The 21,409-nt window shown below is 42.2% G+C and overlaps 2 protein-coding genes across 2 annotated transcripts; one reads left to right on the top strand and one right to left on the bottom strand.

Annotated features, from left to right (window-relative positions):
• Positions 1 to 3,146: 3,146 nt before the first annotated feature.
• LOC109904697 (cytochrome P450 2M1-like) lies at positions 3,147 to 7,718 on the top strand. The gene is made up of 9 exons (XM_020501875.2): positions 3,147 to 3,430; positions 4,032 to 4,194; positions 4,340 to 4,489; positions 4,975 to 5,135; positions 6,047 to 6,223; positions 6,416 to 6,557; positions 6,777 to 6,964; positions 7,064 to 7,205; positions 7,445 to 7,718. The coding sequence occupies exons 1-9, from the start codon at positions 3,239 to 3,241 to the stop codon at positions 7,642 to 7,644; spliced, it is 1,515 nt and encodes a 504-aa protein (XP_020357464.1). The 5' UTR covers positions 3,147 to 3,238; the 3' UTR covers positions 7,645 to 7,718.
• Positions 7,719 to 7,787: 69 nt separating this feature from the next.
• Positions 7,788 to 19,626, bottom strand: LOC109905471 (glucagon receptor-like). The gene is made up of 13 exons (XM_020502861.2): positions 19,063 to 19,626; positions 18,471 to 18,567; positions 17,988 to 18,095; positions 15,879 to 16,000; positions 14,620 to 14,726; positions 14,043 to 14,196; positions 13,745 to 13,904; positions 13,573 to 13,633; positions 13,408 to 13,477; positions 12,319 to 12,407; positions 11,316 to 11,454; positions 11,063 to 11,104; positions 7,788 to 10,578 (listed from the first exon to the last, which is right to left on the bottom strand). The coding sequence occupies exons 1-13, from the start codon at positions 19,114 to 19,116 to the stop codon at positions 10,222 to 10,224; spliced, it is 1,560 nt and encodes a 519-aa protein (XP_020358450.1). The 5' UTR covers positions 19,117 to 19,626; the 3' UTR covers positions 7,788 to 10,221.
• Between the last annotated feature and the right edge of the window lie 1,783 nt (positions 19,627 to 21,409).

Here is a 21,409-nt window from a genome sequence, read left to right as displayed (position 1 = left end):
AAAGGGGGCAAGTACTTTTTCACTGTCAGTGATACTGGCAAGAAACTAGACTGGCTAGCTAACAACGTCATGAAAACAATGTTCGCTTCAAATGGACGGAAAGTATGTATGTTATGGTTCTGGATGGCCAGATAGCTAACAACAATGACACGAAACTGCCATGTCGTGGACCGTAAGTGGCTCGTTTCAGCTCATTTGATCTTGCTGTTGATACAATATCTTGTTTTGAGGTGTTTTGACTGTCACATTTCTGCTAATATGGCTAATATTAGCTATCTAGCTAGCTACCAACAACCATAATGATGTATTTGAGAGACCGGTGCTCACAAAATATAGTTTACATGTTATCAACAATCTAAGCCAATTCAGTCTGTTTTGCCCCATAGTTGTGCACACATCGGTTTTGTTGCTAGACAACCAACACCATAGTGCACTCCAAGCTCATCATTAAGCTTCAAGTTCATCTGCTTCCACATCCCTGACAACCTGAAATGGTCAGTCCATACAGACAATGTGGTCAAGAAGGTGCAAATTTGGCTTTGCCCCTGCCCCTGCCCCATCCTCAAGGACCTCAGCCACAGCCTGTTCACCCCATTACAATCTAGAAGGAGGAGACAGTACAGGTGCATCAAAGGTTGCACAGAGAGCCTGAAAAACAGCTTCTATCTCTAGGCCATCAGACTGTTAAATAGTCACCACAAGCTGGCCTCCACCCAGTACTCTGCCCTGTTCTTAGTCACTGTTACTAGCCAGTCTCCGCCCAGTACCCTGCCCTGAACTTAGTCACTGTTACTAGCCAGCCTCCGCCCAGTACCCTGCCCTGAACTTAGTCAATGTTACGAGTCGGCTACCACCCGATACTTTACTCTGCACCTTAGAGACTGCTGCCCTATATACAGTTGAAGTCAGAAGTTTACATACACTTAGGTTGGAATCATTAAAACTCATTTTTCAACCACTCCACACATTTCTTGTTAACAAACTATAGTTTTGGCAAGTCGGTTAGGACATCTACTTTGTGCATGACACAAGTAATTTTTCCAACAATTGTTTTCAGATTATTTCACCTATAATTCACTGTATCACAATTCCAGTGGGTCAGAAGTTTACATACACTGAGTTGACTATGCCTTTAAACAGCTTGGAAAATTCCAGAAAAGGATGTCATGGCTTTAGAAGCTTCTGATTGACTAATTGACATAATTTGAGTCAATTGGAGGTGTACCTGTGGATGTATTTCAAGGCCTATCTTCAAACTCAGTGCCTCTTTGCTTGACATCATGGGAAAATCAAAAGAAATCAGCCAAGACCTCAGAAAAAGTTGGTAGACCTCCACAAGTCTGGTTCATCCCTGGGAGCAATTTCCAAACGCCTGAAGGTACCACGTTCATCTGTACAAACAATAGTACGCAAGTATAAAAACCATGGGACCACGCAGCTGTCATACTGCTCAGGAAGGAGAGGCGTTCTGTCTCCTAGAGATGAACGTACTTTGCTGCAAAAAGTGCAAATCAATCCCAGAACAACAGCAAAGGACCTTGTGAAGATGCTAGAGGAAACAGGTACAAAAGTATCTATATCCACAGTAAAACTAGTCTTATATCGACATAACCTGAAAGGCCATTCAGCAAGGAAGAAGCCACTGCTTCAAAAACGCCATAAAAAAGTCAGACTACGGTTTGCAACTGCACATGGGGACAAAGATTGTACTTTGTGGAGAAATGTCCTCTGGTCTGATGAACAAAAATAGAACTGTTTGGCCATAATGACCATCTTTATGTTTGGAGGGAAAAGGGTGAGGCTTGTAAGCCGAAGAACAGCATCCCAACTGTGAAGCACGGGGATGGCAGCATCATGTTGTGGGGGTGCTTTGCTGCACGAGGGACTGGTGCACTTCACAAAATAGATGGCGTCATGAGGAAGGAAAATTATGTGGATATATTGAAGCAACATCTCAAGACATCAGTCAGGAAGTTAAAGCTTGGTCGCAAATGGGTCTTCCAAATAAACAATGACCCCAAGCATACTTCCAAAGTTGTGGCAAAATGGCTTAAGGACAACAACGTCAAAGTATTGGAGTGGCCATCACAAAGCCCTGACCTCAACCTATAGACAATTTGTGGGCAGAACTGAAAAAGCGTGTGCGAGCAAGGAGGCCAACAATCCTGACTCAGTTACACCAGCTCTGTCAGGAGGAATGGGCCAAAATTCACCCAACATATTGTGGGAAGCTTGTGGAAGGCTGCCCAAAATGTTTGACCCAAGTTAAACAATTTAAAGGCAATGCTACCAAATCCTAATTGAGTGTATGTAAACTTCTGACCCACTGGGAATGTGATGAAAGAAATAAAAGCTGAAATAAATCATTCTCTCTGCTATTATTCTGACATTTCACATTCTTAAAAGAAAGTGGGGATCCTAACTGACCTAAGACAGGGAATTTTTACTAGGATTACATTTCAGGAATTGTGAAAAACTGAGTTTAAATGTGTTTGGCTAAGCTGTATGTAAATTGCCGACTTCAACTGTACAATAGTCATTTAACACTGGTGACTTTAATAATGTTTACATACTGTTTTACCCACTTCATATGTATATACTGTTGTCTAGGCAAGGCTCATCCTTATAGAACAGGTGCTGTTCACACCTTTTCACACCTTTTCTATTCATATACTGTCCATAATGTCTATACACACCATCATAAACATATATATTTATATTCTAGAGTCTGACGTTGCTCGTTCTGAAATGTCTTAATTGAATTTTTGGGCTTTGTGTGTATTGTCTTCTATTGTTAGGTATTACTGCACTGGTGGAGCTAGAAACAGAAGCATTTCGTTGCACCTGCAATAACATCTGCAACATATGTGTACACAACCAATACATTTCGATTTGAACCCGTCTATTGTGCGGTTTATTTTCTTAACTGATTTTGTCTGCGTAGCGTTTTTACAAATCAGCTATACACGTTGTCTGTTAAAATAGGCTACATACAGTGCAGGAGAGTGTACTCTACATACCCCAGCCCTTAAAAGAGTCACTATTTTTTATGACAGTCGTCAGACACATCTTTCTTGTTTATTAGTCATTCACTAAATGATAGTTCCTGTCTACCCTCCAACCACAGCTTACCTGTAACATCTTGCACACAACGTTCCACTTTCTCTCTTTGCCTACAGTACATAGCTAAGAGTTGCCACACTGCTCGGACACATCTTAGTCCTTATGTGACTTGAACATGGATTTACTACATGTACTGCAGACTAACATTTTGTCCATAATAATGGCTATAGTGGTTATTATTTTACTTTGGAAGTACATGGGGAAACAGAGCAGCTATGGACGTTTGCCTCCGGGTCCTTCACCAATTCCTCTGCTTGGTAACCTGTTACAAATGGATCTGAAACAACCGGACAAGTCCTACATGAAGGTCAGTTAATTTGACGCTACAGTATACATTGTTTGCAGTGTTGAGGATGAACTAATTACATGTACTGTGATCAGTTACATGTAATCTGATTACAATACGAATCAGTTACGTACCACCAAAAATATTGTAATCAGATTACAGATATTTTTGAAAAATGAGATGATTACTTATTGGATTATTCAGAAAGGATGTTCGCAATAAAAATATATAGTTTTTTGTAAATGATATTTAATTCTGCATTTAAAAAAGGCACATGTTGAAGTTTGTTCCACCTGAGCGAGTCTGATCACGAGTCAGAGACCACTATGAAGACACACCAAATGAGTTTGATGGATCATTTGTGTCTTTTTCTAATGCCTCTTGAGGGGAAACTAATGTTACTGAGTTTGGATATTTCAAAAGTTAACATTACTGATTCTTATTTTGGACAGTTACCTAGCAACTGTAACAGATTATATTTCCAAAATAATATACTCAGCCCTGATTGTTTGCTTAAAGACAATGGGATAAAATGAAGGGATAAGACAGTTGTACAAAGTTCATGAAGGAGTTATAAGTTATATTCTTCAAGAATCAATGGGTTCCTCTCATCTCTCCTCAGCTCAGTAAGACATATGGCTCAGTGTTTACTGTATGGCTGGGCTCCAAACCTGTAGTGGTGATCTCTGGCTATCAGGCTATCAAGGATGCTTTTGTCAACCAAGGAGAAGAGTTCAATGGAAGAGCCAACTCTGCCATTACCCTGAAACTCGTTAACGAACACGGTGAGTAAAATGACTGGAAGAGGGATGTAGTAAGATACACGTGTAATAGTGTCGTAATCTGTGTGGAAATGGACTTTGCTTAGAAAAGGGATGTACTGTGCATTGTTCATCCTATCTCTCTGTCCTGTTGTACACATCAATCTAGGGGTGGGATTGAGTAATGGGCAGAGGTGGAAAACTCTTCGCAGTTTCTCCTTGATGTCCCTGAAAAACCTTGGAAAAGGATGCAGGAGCCTCGAGGAGAGGGTCCAAGAGGAAGCTAAGAGTCTAGTGAAAGCCTTCAGTGAATATGGAGGTATGTTGTTTTTGTCTGTGACATCTGTCGGTACATAATAATGTCTGGAAAAGAGTGAATGGAATGGCATCAAACACATAGAAACCATGTGTTTTAATGTATTTGATACCTTACCACTTATTCCGGCCGGGATATCCTTGTCCCATCGCGCTCTAGTGACTCCTTGTGGCGGGTCGGGCGCATGCACGCTGACTTCTGTCAAGAAGCAGTAAGGCTGGGCAGAGTCGTGTTTCGGAGGACGCATGGCTCTCGACCTTCGCCTCCCAATTCCGTACAGGAGTTGCAGCGATGGGACAAGTCTGTAACTACCAATTGGATATCATGAAATTGGGGAGAAAAAGGGGTAAATATATATATATATATATAAATAAATATAAGTAAATATATACTTATATACTTATATATATATATATATATAATTTGCCACCAACCTCCTGTGATGTGCAAGCATGTGTGTTTATGCTTGTCTGCTGTCTCTATTCCAGATTCTACTGTCAACCCCAAAGAACTCCTGTTCCATTCTATTATCAACCTATTCTGGTCCATCGTCTTTGGGCGCAAGTTTGAATACAACGACCCAGAGTTTCAGATCCTCTACAAGCCTGTCTATACATACTTCGACATGCTAAAAAGCAAAATGGCAATGGTATGGTAGCACATACAGTGCCTTCAATTACCTGTAAGGTCCCTCAGTCAACCAGTGAATTTCAAATGCAGAGTCAAACACAAAGACCAGGAAGGTTTTCCAATGTCTTGAAAAGATGGGCCCCTATTGATAGATGGGACGGGGGGGGGGGGGGGGGGGGGCGGGTGTCCTTCCTGACTCAGTTGCCAGAAAGGAAGGAAACCGCTCAGCGATGTAAATTTTTTTTTAGGATTGGTTGTATTGATACACAATCTAAAGCCTAATTAATAACTTTACCATGCTCAAGGAGTTATTCAGTGTCTGTAAATTTTTATTTATTTTGTATATACCAATTGGTGCCTTTCTTTGCGAGGCATTGGAAAAGCCAATGTGGTTGAATCTGTGCTCAAAAAACATTACTCAAGGGAAGGTACTTACAGATAATTGTATGTGTGGGGTACAGAGATGGTGTCGTCATTCAATAAATCATGTTAACCCCTATTATTGTCCATGCAACTTCTATGATTTGTTAGGTAAATGGACTCCTGAACCCAATAAGGCTTGCCACAACAAAGGGGGCAAATACTTACATAACCAATTTAATTTGTAGAAATGTATAGAATGTTATTTTCACTGACATTATTTGGTATTTTGTGTAGATCAGTGACAAAGAAATCATCAATATATACATTTCAAACCCAGTTTGTAATGCAACAAAATGTTTAAAAAAAACCAATGTGGATAAATACTTATGATATGCACTGTATGCCTGTTATTTATCTATACCAGCTCTTCCAAAGCATGACTTGATTGTGTCTTATAAGCTTGCCTGCCGAAATGGATAATGATAACACAAGTATGTGGGTCACCATTTGAATATAACAACCACCACTTCTTTCCTTCCCATGTTTCCAATGTTGCGTCTCTTCTAGCTGTACAACATTTCCCCGAGAATTGTTGAGTGCTTTCCAGGAAAACACCATGAGCTGTTTAAGGCCATAGACAAGGCCAAAGCTTACATACGAGAGGAAGCAGATCGTCGCCTTAAAAACCTGGACACCTTTAACCCCCAGGACTACTTCGACGTCTTCCTGGTTAAAATGCTGGAGGTAAAACAGTGATTGATTCCTGGAATTTGATGTTGAACCTCTTACACGGTATCAAAATATTGTAATAGCACCAACAATATATGATCAATGTTTACGTGTGTCTGAATCTTTGTCTGACTCTTTGTGCAAAAATCATACTTTTTCACAAATCAATCAGTATAGGATTTAGAGGTGTCTTCCAACTTTCCTTAGGAGAAGGGTCAGCCCGAGACCGAGTTCAACTATGACAACTTGTTTCCGTGTGTGTGGGATCTGTTTGCTGCCAGCACGGAGACCCAGTCCTCCACCCTATCACATGCCTGTCTGATGATGATCAAGTACCCTGACATCCAAGGTATTCTTTCTTCTGTATCACTGTTATTGAAATTATACTAATTTATTGCTAAATAGAAAATAGTTCTGGTAAACCAGCCAAATAGCTGCAACATAGAGTTTACATTACACACCATGTAAGCAGCACATACATGCGGGCATTTCTTAATTCCCAACAGACTATAAACACTGTATATTAACCCAAATGCTATGAAGGCCTATGACTGTCTATCTCCCTCAGAGAAAGTTCAGAAGGAGATAGACGAGGTGATTGGCTCAAACAGAGTCCCCACAGTTGACGACAGACATAAGATGCCCTACACGGACGCTGTCATCCACGAAATACAGAGAAGTATGAGTCTTGCTCCCATTGCTTTCCCTCACCAAATGACCCGAGACACAACGTTCCACAACTACCGCATCCCAAAGGTGACCACCATTTCCGCAAACCTATCCTACACGTCTATTATTTTTGACTTGTTAAACTGTCAATTGTTTTATGTAATTACTCTTTTGTAATTCTTCCAGGGAACCACAGTGTTTCCACTGTTGTCATCTGTGCTGTTTGACCCCAAACTGTTCAAGAACCCGGATGAGTTTGACCCAGAGAACTTCCTGGATGACAATGGAGTCTTTAAGGAAAACAACGGATTTCTTGTTTTTGGACTGGGTAAAATGATGTTACAATTGTCTAATAGAATAATATGAGAATGTGAAAAACAATAAGCACTCTGTAGTAGCTCTCAGAGAAAAAAAGACTCAACATCATCACACAATGTACATACACATGGCTAGCATCTTGTTTGATAGGTTTTGCATACATCAATCGAGGCCAATGTGTAGGTTTCAGTCTCAGGATTGTAGGTTGACCGCTGAAGGTAACTTCTCTCCTCTCTCACTGTCCATCAGGGAAGCGGTGCTGCCTGGGAGATGAGATGGGGATTCCCAGGACGGTGCTCTTCCTATTCTTTACTTCCCTTCTTCAGCGCTTCACCTTCAGGGGCACCAAACCTCCAGAGGAAATTGACGCCAGTGTAGTATCCTACTTCCATGGTCGCCTGGCGCGCCCCTACACCTGCTATGTCAAACTCAGGACACCAAATATTTAATTTCTCAAACAGCTTTTAATCTGGATGAAATTCAATGTGATTTACTTTTTGAATAAAGGAAGCTCAACAGCAAAGTTGTCATGTCATTATTAATTTATCTCTTATTTTTTGTTAGTTACAAAAAAAACAATAGACAAACACTGTCAGATTAAGAATAATTTAATTTAAATAACAAACATGTAAATAAAAAGTGAGTAAAAATAGTGTCCATTCATGTCACATAGTCTTATATGTGAGATTTTGTGATGCTCTTTGTACAGTAATCTCCCTGTGATGATAACCTACTCACACGGAGTTAAATATAATTTGAGTGTCAGTGCGCCAAGTTTACCCGTTGACAGGTATATAGAACATGTGGAGTCACGTCAGAAGGTCATGTCCGTTTATGTAACACGTTCCACCTCTGCCACAATGGACCCAATGTATTTTGGGTCCAGGGTGACAGTACAGTCCTAACGCACTGCAAGGTTCTAACATAAGCATCCACTGAATCTACCTCCCTTTGACCTCGGTTTACTGGGTCCACTCTCTAGATCCAGGTCACGGCACCACTGTAACACATACTAGCAATGCTAACTAACTATATGCTACATCTGGTAATTTTTTAATTTAAAGGTCAATGTCTGACATAAGCTGTTTTACAAACAACACAGTATTTTGTAATGTTTGCCAAAGAAATTCCAAAGGCTACGCGTGCATGTTGCCAAAGGTACATTATACTAGAAGATATTTGTGAAGTGCAATGCTCAGTTTGTGAATGCTATTTCAGTTGTGAGGATCAGCCAAGCCACTTTGGAAATTAAGATAATAACACACACATACACACACACACACTAGGGTAATGATCTATGCCACCAGAGGCGTTGAGGCCCCTCTGTCAAGCACCAGTAATGACCCTAGTAGGAATACTCCTGGTGATAAAATGCATGTTCATTAGTCTGACATGCTACATTTTGATGAGAGATGGTGGACATGTTTGGGTAACGGGTTAGCCCCATTTGGAGTGAATGGGAAGACAGAAAGACAAGGCTACCTCATTACTCCATTGGTATGTGTGAAGATGGGGCCTCTGTGTATGCGGGTTAGAGGAGCTATTTCAAAAGGGAAGTTGGAAATTGTCTGGTTTAATTGCCTACATTTATACAGAACCCCTGTTCAACCGGTGGGGAGCCATTAGGTGCAATGTGACCCTCAAGAAGAGACTAATTACAAAAGGTAAAATGAATTGAGGGCTCTGGACGCTCAGACAGATCCATACACACCGAGTAGTCAAGCTATATCTGGAGAAGTTAGGGTTGTGCTGTACTAGTTTTAGATTGAAACCAGTCTTTAAATAGGACTGGGGGATTGTTAGCTGGGTTAAAATAAAGCACCTTTAGCTAAACTCATATTGGGTAATTGGTATTTCAAAACTTCACTGAGGGTGAGATCAGTGCAAAATATTTAGTTTCTCACAGATTCCAGCATGGAGTTTTTGGCAACCTTACACAGATGTATGTAACGTACCAGACATCTTCACAGAGGATGAACAGAATGGATCCTAGCTTTGCAAACATGACGTCAGACATGTAGACCTACAGCATACCATCGACACACACGCAGCAGAATACTAAATGTGTATTTTGTGGCTGTGGTCTATCGTGTAGAGAGCCATTTCCTATTGCCCCATTTTGATTTAAGCTACATGGCAGCAGGGGTGCTGGGACCTTAATCCCCAGAAGCAGAGGAGAGATGCCATCTTGGCATGTTACGACCTGTGCTCAGCGGGATGTAAAGCCTTCAGCTGGGTGGTAAGTGGTTGTGGTTAGTCTGGAAAAGATACAAGAAAAAGTAACAGGCTACCATAACTATGACTATAAGGTTGCCATAAATGTATGACTAGAGAGCAAGGGGCATGACAGGTTTTCAACGGTTGGGTGATAGGAATTCAAAACACAGAATTGCCTAGGGAAACCATAGTGTGTGTGTGTGTGTGTGTGTGGCTAACTCACTGGGGAAGACAATATTGGTTTGCTCACCTCTTGCCTTCTCTAAGTCCCTCACAGAGACTTTTTCCAATACCATCATATAAAACAAACTATTGTTATAATATCCATTGCACATGAAAAGACGGTCCACGGTTGGTACGTAACCTTTCCATTTTGTCCACAAGTAGAGCGAGAGGTAGAGAACAAAGAGGCAAACCCCCCAAAACAGTCAAATCTGAGCAGATAAAGGTTGGACAGTGTTCATTTTTCTAATTTAAGTAGTAGCTTTCCTCAACATCTGGGTCGATTGCGGCGATATTGCACTTGGGATGGGTCATCTTATCTCCCACTGGAAGCCTATGGGAGTCACAACACATAGCCTGATTGGCCAGGGCAGAAAAGGCATTCTGGCAATCATCCAAAGAGTCCCGGATCATGTTCACACAATTATTAAGACATGGGTTCCACGAAACACCAAGTAGGCCACATAGATCTGGGAGTATACAACTGAATTGGAAGCAGGTGATTGTCTGGTTCGGATTCCTTCCACTAGAAATTACAAAAGGTAGCCAGCTACTCGTTAGCCCTCATTAGACCCCAACAGGGCCACTCAGCAGTAGCTCTCAGAGTATTTGATGACTCCTTCTCCTCCCCCGTTGCCCAGCGGAGTTCCATCAAGGCCGTTCAGCGCCTGCTTGCGGGCGGAAATGTAGCAGTAGGCCTTGCCCTTCTTGGCCCCTGGGTGGTGGTGTGGGCGCGGGTGGGCATGCGGCCCTGAGGCGGAGGCGTCTGAGGAGAGGTTGTGGGTATCCTCCTGTGGACAGTCAGGCTGGCAGGGCGGGTCGTGGTGGCACTGCCCTCCGCTGGTGCCCCCCTGTAGCGTGTTGCTGCCGGTGTTGCGAAGGTCGTCCAGGACGTTCATGCCCAGCTTCCATCGCTGCCACTTCTTCTTTATCTCTGACTGCACCTGGGACAGATGGACAGATGGACAGATGGACAGATGGAGAGAGAGGGATGAACGAGGGAAAGTCATGAGTTTTCCCTGACCTTTTGATCTGGTCAGACCAAAAGACAAATTATTTCAAATTTGATCATTATTCTCTTTACTCACTACTCTGTAGGCTACCTCAACCAAACTAGCCCATATCTCCACAGGAGATACATTGGACCCTTCATGTCACAGTGGCCTATACACTTCTTGACTCTACACATGGCTGGGTCCCTCACTGACATCCCCTTGCCCCATTGATGTAGGTACTGAGCTTCTCTGTGTGACAGATAACCCACAGTGACAAGGTGACATACCCAGCAGGTCACAGAAAGCGCTGGCTTCTCATAGGAACAAACAGAGGTGAATGTGCCATCACCTCAGGTGTTTGCTACTGATGTTCAAGTGCACTTGTTTTGACCTGGGCTTGGTTGAGAGCACACTTCACTTCATTACTACTCACCTCTTTATTGACGAAGCAGTACAGGATGGCAACCAGGAGACCCTGCGGGAAGAGAGAGAGACAGGTATCAGAAGAAGAGTGCTCTCCATTTTCTAACACACACATCTAACACACACCTAACAGAAGCACCACTGAGAGAAATAACATGCAGTAACAAGAAAGAATGCCTGCACGCATGCACACACACACACACACACACACACACACACACACACACACTCAAATGCGTAACCTTTGTACCTCATCATATTACCTGGAAAGAATTGAAGAAAAGTTCAAAGAAGAGGTTGATATTTCGGAGGATGCCCTCTGTCTGTTCCTCTGACATCACGGCAAAGACAACCTCATGGATGCCCAGGAGAGGGATGAGGATCAGAGTGGACTTTGCCAACCTGCACACACAGAGCATCCTTTACAGAGCCACGCAAGGGCAACTATTTGAGAGGTCTGTTTGGTCCTATATGGTGAATCTCTTTCATCAATGACATCAATGGATGGTTCACGTTTCACACAAACACAAACACATAAAACGCCAAACAAGGAAAGCCACAACTTCCACACCTGGACTCAGAGTCAGGGATGGTAAGTAACGGCTTCAAACAAAGCATCTTGGGAAATCAAAAAAAGCCTCCTCTTCCCGTGACTCTTTTGGTGGATCAGAATCTTGTGTATCAGCTGCATTTGTGCTTAGATTCCAATCAGACTCATGTTGTCCAGCGTGCCTCGAGGCCAGTCTTAGTTCAGAGGATTAGGTATGCGACTGGTTTCCTGGATGTGGCTGGTTCCATTAAAAAAAGTCTATGCCGTCTCAAAGGACCACGGCTCACAATCAAAGGACGGGAAGGCCCCTTCGAATACCACAGAAACATCAAAGGGATTCCACAGCTCCCTTTACTCTGCGTGCCATAAAGGGTTAGTAGAAGTGCAAGTCAACTTAGTTATGGTTTATTGAGGTAATGGATGTCAACGGAGTTTGAAGCAAATGTCTTTAGTGTGGATAGTGTTAGGTCATCACAATGTCTTCTGGCTCGCACAAGAGCAGAGTCCTTGCGTGTTCACGCCAGACGATAGTTGACAATAATATAAGGCAATACGACAGAGACAACAGTTACGTGGCAAGAAACACGTAGACATGTGTAAGCAATGAGTTGACTAAATCAGTTTCAGAAGCTACAAAACACGGTGTTTGTTTTGTGTTTTTATTCTGGTTTGCTGTTACGTAATTCATGGATTAGAAGGTGCTGTATCTTTCTTACCTGAATTTATAATCTGTGTACCTCATTTGGCGTGCCTTTAATTTGGAGACAAGGATCTGTATGATCCGAATAAATATGAAAAAGTTGACCTGGAAAAAAAAAAAAAATGAACATCAAAGCACCCAATATTAGCTTTATTGACGCCAACAAGAAAATGTAACAATCTGACATCTAAAAAGGATATATATCCTAATAGGTCTGTTCTGCGGCATTTCAGTATTATATGAGAAAGGGAAACAAGGATAACTGCTACTGTTGAAGCAGGGTGAGTATGTGAGAATTCCACAATAATGTGAAAAGCTAAAGTTTGAGATCCAAAGTCAGACTGCAGCATGTTAGGGGTATTAACTGCAAAGTCCAGGTGACAGAGTGCAGCTGCACGCCATATTACGTATGAATTACTCCTTTTATTTATTTAACCTTTATTTTGACAGGGAGTCATGCTGAGACCTCTTTTACAGATGAGCCGTGTAATTACAAAAATATACACATTAGTACAATACGGAAGGTGAAACAGAAATGCAAAACACAGTAATTGTCTAACATTAGTGATTATGTCAAACCATGTTAGGCATTTTGTCCTGAGGGGAAATGCGAGAGTTGTGGGACAAATGGCAAGTCATATGTGAATCCTCATCTCTTCTGGCATGTTGCTTCTGATGCAAAATACCACAGGAAAAAAGTATATTCTCTTCCTTGCGGATTTTTACTGAGAGATGCTAATTAAACACTCTCAAGATAAGGTGGATTCAAGCTTCAAGAACGTGTTAAGCATAAATATTAAAAGTCTAGGTCCTTATTCCTAAGTGTTACTAAGAAAAGAAAAGAAACCAGGTGACATTCATTTTTATCTCTTCTAGGTTTATGAGTCATCCATTCATTTTAAGGCATTCCGGAAACCAAAACATGCACCAGTCAGCTTTCACGTACGCACAATTTCCCCAGGTTTGTCACGGTCTGCTAACTTCAAAGAGACAAAACTGTGCGGGGGGGGGGGGGGGGGGGGGGGTTGACGAATGACTCACCCATAGGCCCCCATTGCTTTAGGGTCGCACAACACAGTCGACACGCACATCAACACACACTCACCAGAATGGCCAGGAGGATGGGTGTGCGGATGATCCACCAGTGTGCCATGTTCTCGTTGATCTCCCAGCACCTGGGAGGAGGTGAGTCACAATCTCTTAGTTGTAATTTTGTTTTTAGTAACAGATGAGGAGGAAATAAAACGGAATGGAAATGAGAGTGACTCACCGTGTGTTTTCGTACAGGTACCGAACTATAATCCAGGGGACCACAAATAACACTGGGGTTCCTACACACAGTGTCATAAACCCATACATTACTGTCAGGAAACAGCATTTATATAATTTATCATATGTGTGTGTGTGTCCATCTGTATGTGTGAGTGTGTGTATGTATCTACCCCAGCCGATGAAGAGGTATCCACAGAAGTAGCTGTTCTCAGAGAAGACCATGAGCACCAGCAGGTTGTGAAGGTACAGTCCTTCCACCAGCAGCCAGTAGTAGTTAGCCCCCACACAGTACTGCATCAGCACCTGGGCCACACGGCAGCCAGAGAGAGCCTGGGGGCAAAGGTCAGGGGAAGAGGTCAAGGATGGCTGTCCAAAGTACGAGTGATGAATTGAGTCTGTAAACTGTTTGTTTGTGTGAGTGCGTGTTTCTATAACCTGCATTAGTGTGTATAGCCTTTAGTTCCCGACCTGATCACTGAGGACATTGGACACGTCTCTGTTGTCTCTGAACTCGGGGGTGTCCCTGGTGAGAACAGCATCTCTGGTGAGGATGGATATGGCTCGCAGGATGAAGGACGCAAACAGATTGGTGTGGATATAGTTCCTGGTGCACCTTAGTTTCCTAGGGTACAACACTTGACATTGAGATTACTGTATCACAAAATTCTTTCCAGCATCATGTATATGTCATATACAGATGTAGGATCTTAATTTGATCACGCTTTTGTTACTGAGAATTTTCCTGCACAGCAGGAAATGCAAACTTGTAGTGTATCCAAGGTTCTAAAGTTTGTAATTTACACTTTAAAATGTCAGAATTTGCAGTAACAAAAAATATCCATTCATTATAATCCACATAATAATTCAAATGTCCTGTTGCTGCAGGGTTATTTCCCTACTACTGTATGATTTACATTTTCCTAATTCACATCAGAATACTAGAAGTGAAGCCATTGCCTTGTCCAAACAGTCCCATAGAGTCAAATCCGGACATATAAAGATGTACTGTATGCTGTTAACGACTGTGGTCAGAGCCAGTATTTACCTGAAGATGAGCAGTATGACAAGGGCCAGGGAAAGGCTGGCCAGGGATAGAGAGTAGCCCACAGTGTACATCACCCGGAAGTAGGCCAAGATCACCATCTGGTTCTCCTGTGGACACATAAAGACCTGCACTCAAATCCTAAGTAGACGAGGGAACAACATGACCCTGTTTTCATCCTATAACTCTCCGACTCTCTTATGGATGTGCTGTACTGAACAAATGACCTGTCCTTTTAGTAGAGTCCAAACAGAGACACAGATACAGACGAAGCAGATGCACTGACTGCAAGAAGTCCTCGTCTTGATGCCTATTATGCCTCGGAAGATGCTCATGAACGCTTTAATGACGCTCAGTACACTAATAAGCTCCTGTTGAAAATATGTGACACTCCATTATTGTATACTCTAGGTTTATGAATCTCACAGATTAGAACATGTGAGTGTAACTGGTGTCAAACAATGGTGAAGTGGAGCGTAAAACGCACATTTACCCACCTATCATGGAAAAATGCATTGGAAACATAGGGAGCGTTGTTTTATTCACTACGAATGGCCGTGAACGGTGATAAACGTTTGCCCACCTATTTTTCTTATCATCAGAAAGTCTGGCTGCAGACTGGAGTACATTTCAGTTGTGGGGCCAATGAGGCAATGCAGCGTTGCGTCATCGGTTGCCAGCAACAACGTAACCCCTAGGTGACGGCTGTCTCCCTCTTCATAAAGAAAGGACTGTGTGTCTTTCAGCGCTCACCCCCGTAGCCCTGGCAGATCTATAACCCTGTATGTAATACCGACTAAGTATTGAGATCTTTTATATGTACGTAGTAAACGGGCCATTCATTACTGAGCTCGTAATGGAGTGCAGCACTAGATGTGAAATTAAGAGAGGGTAAGGAGGACGCGAGTTGAGCATGCTGATAGGGATGAGTGGACGTCAACATTGGGGCACAGCGACGGCTGCTGCTGCTGCTAGCCTACCTCAACATTCATAAGCAATCAGAGCACTCTGGTAGAATCCCAATGGAGTACCTACTCTATTAATCCTTGCTTTTTGAATGGCTATTAATTAGTTTACCTCTCAAAACATCTGTCAGTACTTGGTGGGTCTCCTAAGACTACTGGTGTAGTTTTCTAAAAGTCACATTCAGTCATTAAAAGCATGAATCCTTTAAAAGTCTACTGTCCTACTCTTAGCCATGCATGTTATTATGTGCTCTGAGAGGAGGGTCTACTTCAGGAATGGTGCATGATGGGTATTACCTGTGCCACCTGCTGGTTATTGTCTGCGTTGCACTGGGAGTGGTCCCTCCAGGTGCTACTGGTGTTGTTAATGGCCCACTGGCCATCAGGCCCACACTCCCGCAACACATATCCATTACGAACTGCACAGACACGGGGAGGGAGAGATAAAGGAAGAAGGCAAACAGATGAGACAAATTCAATTCTGCACATAGACATTAAAACCAGCAGATAGTGATAGCGCTGACATCATACACGTATTCCCGATGGCGCATGAAGCCGGAACTATTTGAATGTTAAGCACGCCATATCGCTGAATGGATCTGAATGGCACCACAAAATTGTTAAGGATCATGTTGAAAGTGGCAATAACTAGCAAAGGATCATGGTTAATGTAGTCGCTTTCATCCTGACTGAGCGTTGAGGGGAGCCTCCTAATAGCCTCCCGGTCTGTGTCAGCACACGGTCCTGTGTGACGACAAATGTAGTAGTCAGAATGGATCACAATTTAATTTAATATCTCAATTTGTAGTGGACTTTAAAATTATTCACAGTGGGGATCGAACATAATCATAATTAACACATTTTAGAGGCCAAAATAGTTTTTTGCTGGGTCCGTTCTGTCGATCGTAATTTACATAGGCTTTTTAGGGCAGACCAGGGGCCTCATTTATAAACCATGTGTATGTACAAAATATAGCCCAAAATGTGCGTGCGCCAGTTTTCACACAAAAGTTGGTATTTACTTAAAAAAAATACATGACATGAGAATGTGTTCACTTTCCCACAAACTTTAAACCATGCAAAAGCACATCTGCTAGTGGTTGAGATATTGTATGGCAAGCTGGCAAGTAAGTGTTTTGTGGAAATGGGGGATATGATGAAAAGCTTACTCATAAAAAACTAAAATCAGGAAAACATATTAACAAGAATGCAACATTTTCCATTAGTTAGAAGGGTGCGAAAATCTATGTTAGATTCGTTTGGTAAAAAACAATTTGACATAGGAATCTTATCATTTGACGTAGAGATGTCTTTCCTATTTTCATAACTATTGCAGAATATATTCCTCACTTTTCTGTCCGTGATGGGTTCATATTCCCGAAGGAGCCATACAACAATTACCATGTGCATCTCTCGTTTAATTGGACCTAGTAGCCATGTAAAGAGGCTATATGTATTTCAGGATTTGCAATAGCATAGGCAGCGCAGTTTATAATACAGAATTTAGAGTCTACAGTCGAATTTAACAGCCGATCGTTTACATCGAAGTAGGTCTACAGTATGAATTAAGTTTCACATTTTAATTGTCACTTGCACAAATACAGTGAAATGCCTTTCTTGCATGCTCTTTCCCAACAATACAGTAATGAAAATCAGTATTACTATAATAAATAAAAAAGCCAAATAGAACTAAAGTACACGAGAAATAGAACTGTAAGTACTAAGTACTATAATTTCTAAATGTAGCAGCCCTACAATGTTTCAGAATGCGCGGACAGTCCATCGTATTTAGGTTGGGGGAAAAGTTGATATAAAATTGAATTCAAACGTTCTGCTGGCAGGCCCATGACAATTTGCCATTGTTTTCACGTTCAGAAACAGACACAGTCCTGTTCCAGACACATCATAAAACACTGCTACATTTTGCCAACACAGTAAATAGGCTGGTAGCTTATGTAAAATATTTGACAAATAAATGGTGTTATTGTCACCATAAAAGGTGAAGCGTTTTCCAGGCAAATTTTTAATGCTCGTTCACGTATCCACAGTTTTACGACAGGGCTTATAATGGATTTATAATGGGAAATATGCATACACATATGGCGTGCGTCGAGTTTATAAATCTCAATATTTTTGTACGTGCGCAGACTTCCAGAAATGGAGCACGGTTATAAATAAGGCCCCAGGGCCCCCCCCCCCCCCCCCCCCCCCCCCCCCCCCCCCCCTCTAGGTTTCCGACGAGCAGAGCTTGTGATTTCACGCACCAGACCAGACACTGGGGGCCTGATTCTGCACGGCTTTAGATAGAAACGGTGTTAGCATTAACCTCCTAGCTAGAAGTTGGATGAAACAGAATCTCATTTCTTCTACCAAACCATAAAGCACTAACCAATGCCACACCAGTACCTTGGTTGTACCAGGGGAGGTACCACGGGCAGGGCACTTTAACGGTGGTGTTGGGGATGCCCTCCGGCCAGCAGGCGTACATGTCAAACATGCGGCTGCAGAATAAGCCTGGGGGTAGAAGTAAGTATATAAGCAGTAGCAGACCCTGAATCCCTAAGATTTTGTCTTAAACTAAGCAGGATAGAGACTGTTTAGTGTTTGGAGGAAGACCACCTGGGAAAACAGTAGCAATGATGAGGATACTGCCCTGCAATGGATCCAGTCCTTTGGGTCAGACATTAAGTTGAAGCCTGACTCATGGTACTTATCCTAAGAATTGGGTAGATTCTGTGGATGAAGCTCCTGGTGTTTTTTTATAACTGTGAAGCCAAAGGCATATTTCCACTGTCTACCCAATAACGTTTTATATGTTATTCTATTCTATTAGTTAACCCACAATCGGGTGTGCCTGATTAGGACATAGGACAGGTCTTTGAGTCTTACCTGGGGGAGTGGGGTCCGTGCTCATTCTCAGCAGGCACTCGCTCCTGTATTTGTTCCATTCCTCCACTGTGTGCTTCACCGACTTCGTTGACACAAGCTGCCAGACACAAATCACAGGATGGATGGTCAGGGGTCAACCCCAGCGGGCTCATCTGGGTAAGCCCCACAATATCTAACTGTAGTGGGCCTGACTGGGTGTAAAATCTGACTGGATATAAAACACAAATTCCTTGGCTTACTGTAGTGGTGTAACTTAAGTTCTCCATAAAAGCTGACACATCCACTAAACCAGCTGCATCGATTGAGGATACAAAGCACATTACACTGGCACTGCTGTTCGGATCAGCTTCCCAGCACTCTGATTGTATTCTATATAGCACACTGAGACCATTATGAACCGCAGTGATTCAGAACGGTGAATCATCTTCGCATGACTTACATTTCATAACAGCTCCTAAGGATAATCCAACAAACTAACGACGGCAGCCTCTAATGACCTGACACACTTCTATGGATGGATTGAAGTTGAAAAGTAATGTTAAGTACAATCACTACTGCCGTAATGAGCAGAAACAAAGTTAAAAGTGCCTACCACAGTTCTGCACAGGACAGACAGGATGAGGAGGAGGATGGCAGGGGTCTTCATCACTTAGAGGAGTGCCAGGGCGGAGGGCCACTCATCATCTCAGGGCTACTGGGTGTTGTTCACCCAGGGGGCCCAGAACCAGGCCATGCCTCAGACCTCCACACCATAGCCCGCACCCTGCAAAACAACACACACAATCAGTTAGACCTACGGCATACAGTACAGAGCAATCACATAATATGGGTTTGGGTTACAATCCTTATCACCGATTACGCTAAAACAAGCTTGTGGTCCACAATGGGCATAGGATTTGGCATTTGATTTGTGGAAAGGAAGTCAAAATGTTGGCCAATTAGAACATGTAGCTGATTAGAGCACTAAAGGTTTCAGCCCACTATTTCCCAATGACATTGACAACAAGACACCCATTTTGTTGCTACTGTAGTGTAGGCTAATTACGGGCTTTCTCTGTGAGCATGACACTAATGGGGACACTTCGTTACTTGGGACTGGATTGGAGACAATGGCATTCGTTACTAGACAAATGGCAGCACAATTTGAGCATTGACGTCGTGTCCACACCCACATCTCCCAAAAACTTCTAAATGAAATCTAACCAGAGTGCTATCTGACAATCTGATGGGAGAGCCAATCGTTGTAATGTTGTGAACATCTACATAAAGAAGCCCAGAGACATGTACTGTATTTAGAGAGGACATTGAGGTTTCTGCATTGTGATGCATTTGCATGACACTACAACATTCTATGGCAGCCATGTTTGCCAACCACTGACATTACATGGGGAATATTTAAACAAGTAAGGGATAATTAACACGGGGCTACTGAAGTAGCTAACAAGTTTAATAGATACCGTATCTACAGTAGGTGCCTTGGTAACCATACATACAGACTTGCTAGTTTAGCTAACCAAACCATCAGTCCTAGCTTGCTATTATACACCGTGTACCGTGCGTTATAGGAAAATAATCCACACTCTGGAATGCCCTTCAAGCTAATCAGAAACGAGTACTCAACAATGCCATGGTATAATGCTATATAACTGAATATCTCAAATGAAAACAATATTCAAAATTCTAAAAGTTGGCCTAACTCTATAAATATAGCTCTGAAGAAGCCTGTATCCAGAGACAAAGTGTTCTGTTAAATCATGTATGACCGGGTTGCAGTCAATTATTAATAGTTTTGTGTGTGTGGTGGGGGGGGGGTGTTGTGCTAAACAGTGTAGACAACTGCGTGATTTCTCTTTAAAAAAAATACAAACGCTGAACATAACATATTGTTCCCATTGTCCCTGCTATGTTACTTAAAGAGCTGGAACACATTGGTCTATACAGCAACTCCCTGAATGTACATACTGTACTGTGATAGCATCATTGTTTGTGCTTTTGGGGCCTTGCTTCATGCACGCAGAGGATCCAATTAAAGTGCTGTAATCTAATCAACTAATCTAATCCATTTATTTTCCTTTATGACGGGTCATTTTTTTTCTGCACAAGTAATTTGGAAATTTGTATGCATTAACATCAGTCACATTGACAAGATGTATTTTTCTCTGAATTCTATTTTTTCTTGTGCTAATGCTCTCATGATTTGAAAAACATTCTAAGCCTACAAAAATAACCCCAAATGTGTACATTTATCGAACATGACATGTTTTAGGCCAGAAAAGAGTTGAGGGGGAGTTGCACTTTATCCTGCTTTCAATTTCAATAGCTTATTTTTCTTTTCAGGGGCCAATTCCCAGCAGGTGTCTCTATTTTTTCCCTCTATACAAAATAATCCAGTAGGTCTGCAGTCAAACACTGTATCATACACACAACATCAAGAGTAGCTACTCAAAAGACAGATTGTGATCCAAAGTACACTGTGTGGACTTTATTCCTTCGCATACTATGAGCAGCCATTTCAAAACACCCTGAAAAGCTTTGACTTCACTCCAGAAAAATGCTCTGAAAATAACAATTAAGGTCCAAAGCTGGAGATGCCATTGGATTAACTTGTTTAGTAACTCTTGAACAAGCACACTAACTGTGAGGGTTTCCTTGACCCATGAAGGTATTAGACTAAAACCAAGAAGCCACACATAACAACAACCTGATAGGCCATTATTACCATGTCATCTCATCATGATAAACACCTTTTCGTTTAAGTCAACATGTCAGCCAAGCTACTGAACCCTAATCCAACCCTTACAGGTACTATGGACGCACAAAACAGAAAAGGAAGTTCCACATTATCCAACAAACAATATTTTACATCGTAATATACAGTGACAACCCGGCAGAGCCCCACATTTTTTGCTAAATAAATAAAGAATATCTCTTTTGGGGGG

The sequence above is a fragment of the Oncorhynchus kisutch genome, linkage group LG15 (assembly GCF_002021735.2).
Source record: "Oncorhynchus kisutch isolate 150728-3 linkage group LG15, Okis_V2, whole genome shotgun sequence".
In the NCBI taxonomy this organism is placed as follows: Eukaryota; Metazoa; Chordata; class Actinopteri; order Salmoniformes; family Salmonidae; genus Oncorhynchus; species Oncorhynchus kisutch.
The sequence above is the reverse complement of the archived record's forward strand: the minus strand, read 5'-3'. Positions and strand labels throughout refer to the sequence as shown.

Excerpts from the sequence above, each read along its gene's own strand:
- LOC109904697 (XM_020501875.2), top strand. The coding sequence starts at position 3,239 with ATGGATTTACTACATGTACTGCAGACTAACATTTTGTCCATAATAATG. Across the intron at positions 6,558-6,776 it reads CAAGTACCCTGACATCCAAG|AGAAAGTTCAGAAGGAGATA; the intron begins GTATTCTTTCTT and ends TATCTCCCTCAG. Across the intron at positions 6,965-7,063 it reads ACAACTACCGCATCCCAAAG|GGAACCACAGTGTTTCCACT; the intron begins GTGACCACCATT and ends TAATTCTTCCAG.
- LOC109905471 (XM_020502861.2), bottom strand. The coding sequence starts at position 19,116 with ATGAAGACCCCTGCCATCCTCCTCCTCATCCTGTCTGTCCTGTGCAGA. Across the intron at positions 14,727-15,878 it reads ATAACCAGCAGGTGGCACAG|GAGAACCAGATGGTGATCTT; the intron begins GTAATACCCATC and ends ATGTGTCCACAG. Across the intron at positions 10,579-11,062 it reads ACTGCTTCGTCAATAAAGAG|GTGCAGTCAGAGATAAAGAA; the intron begins GTGAGTAGTAAT and ends CATCTGTCCCAG.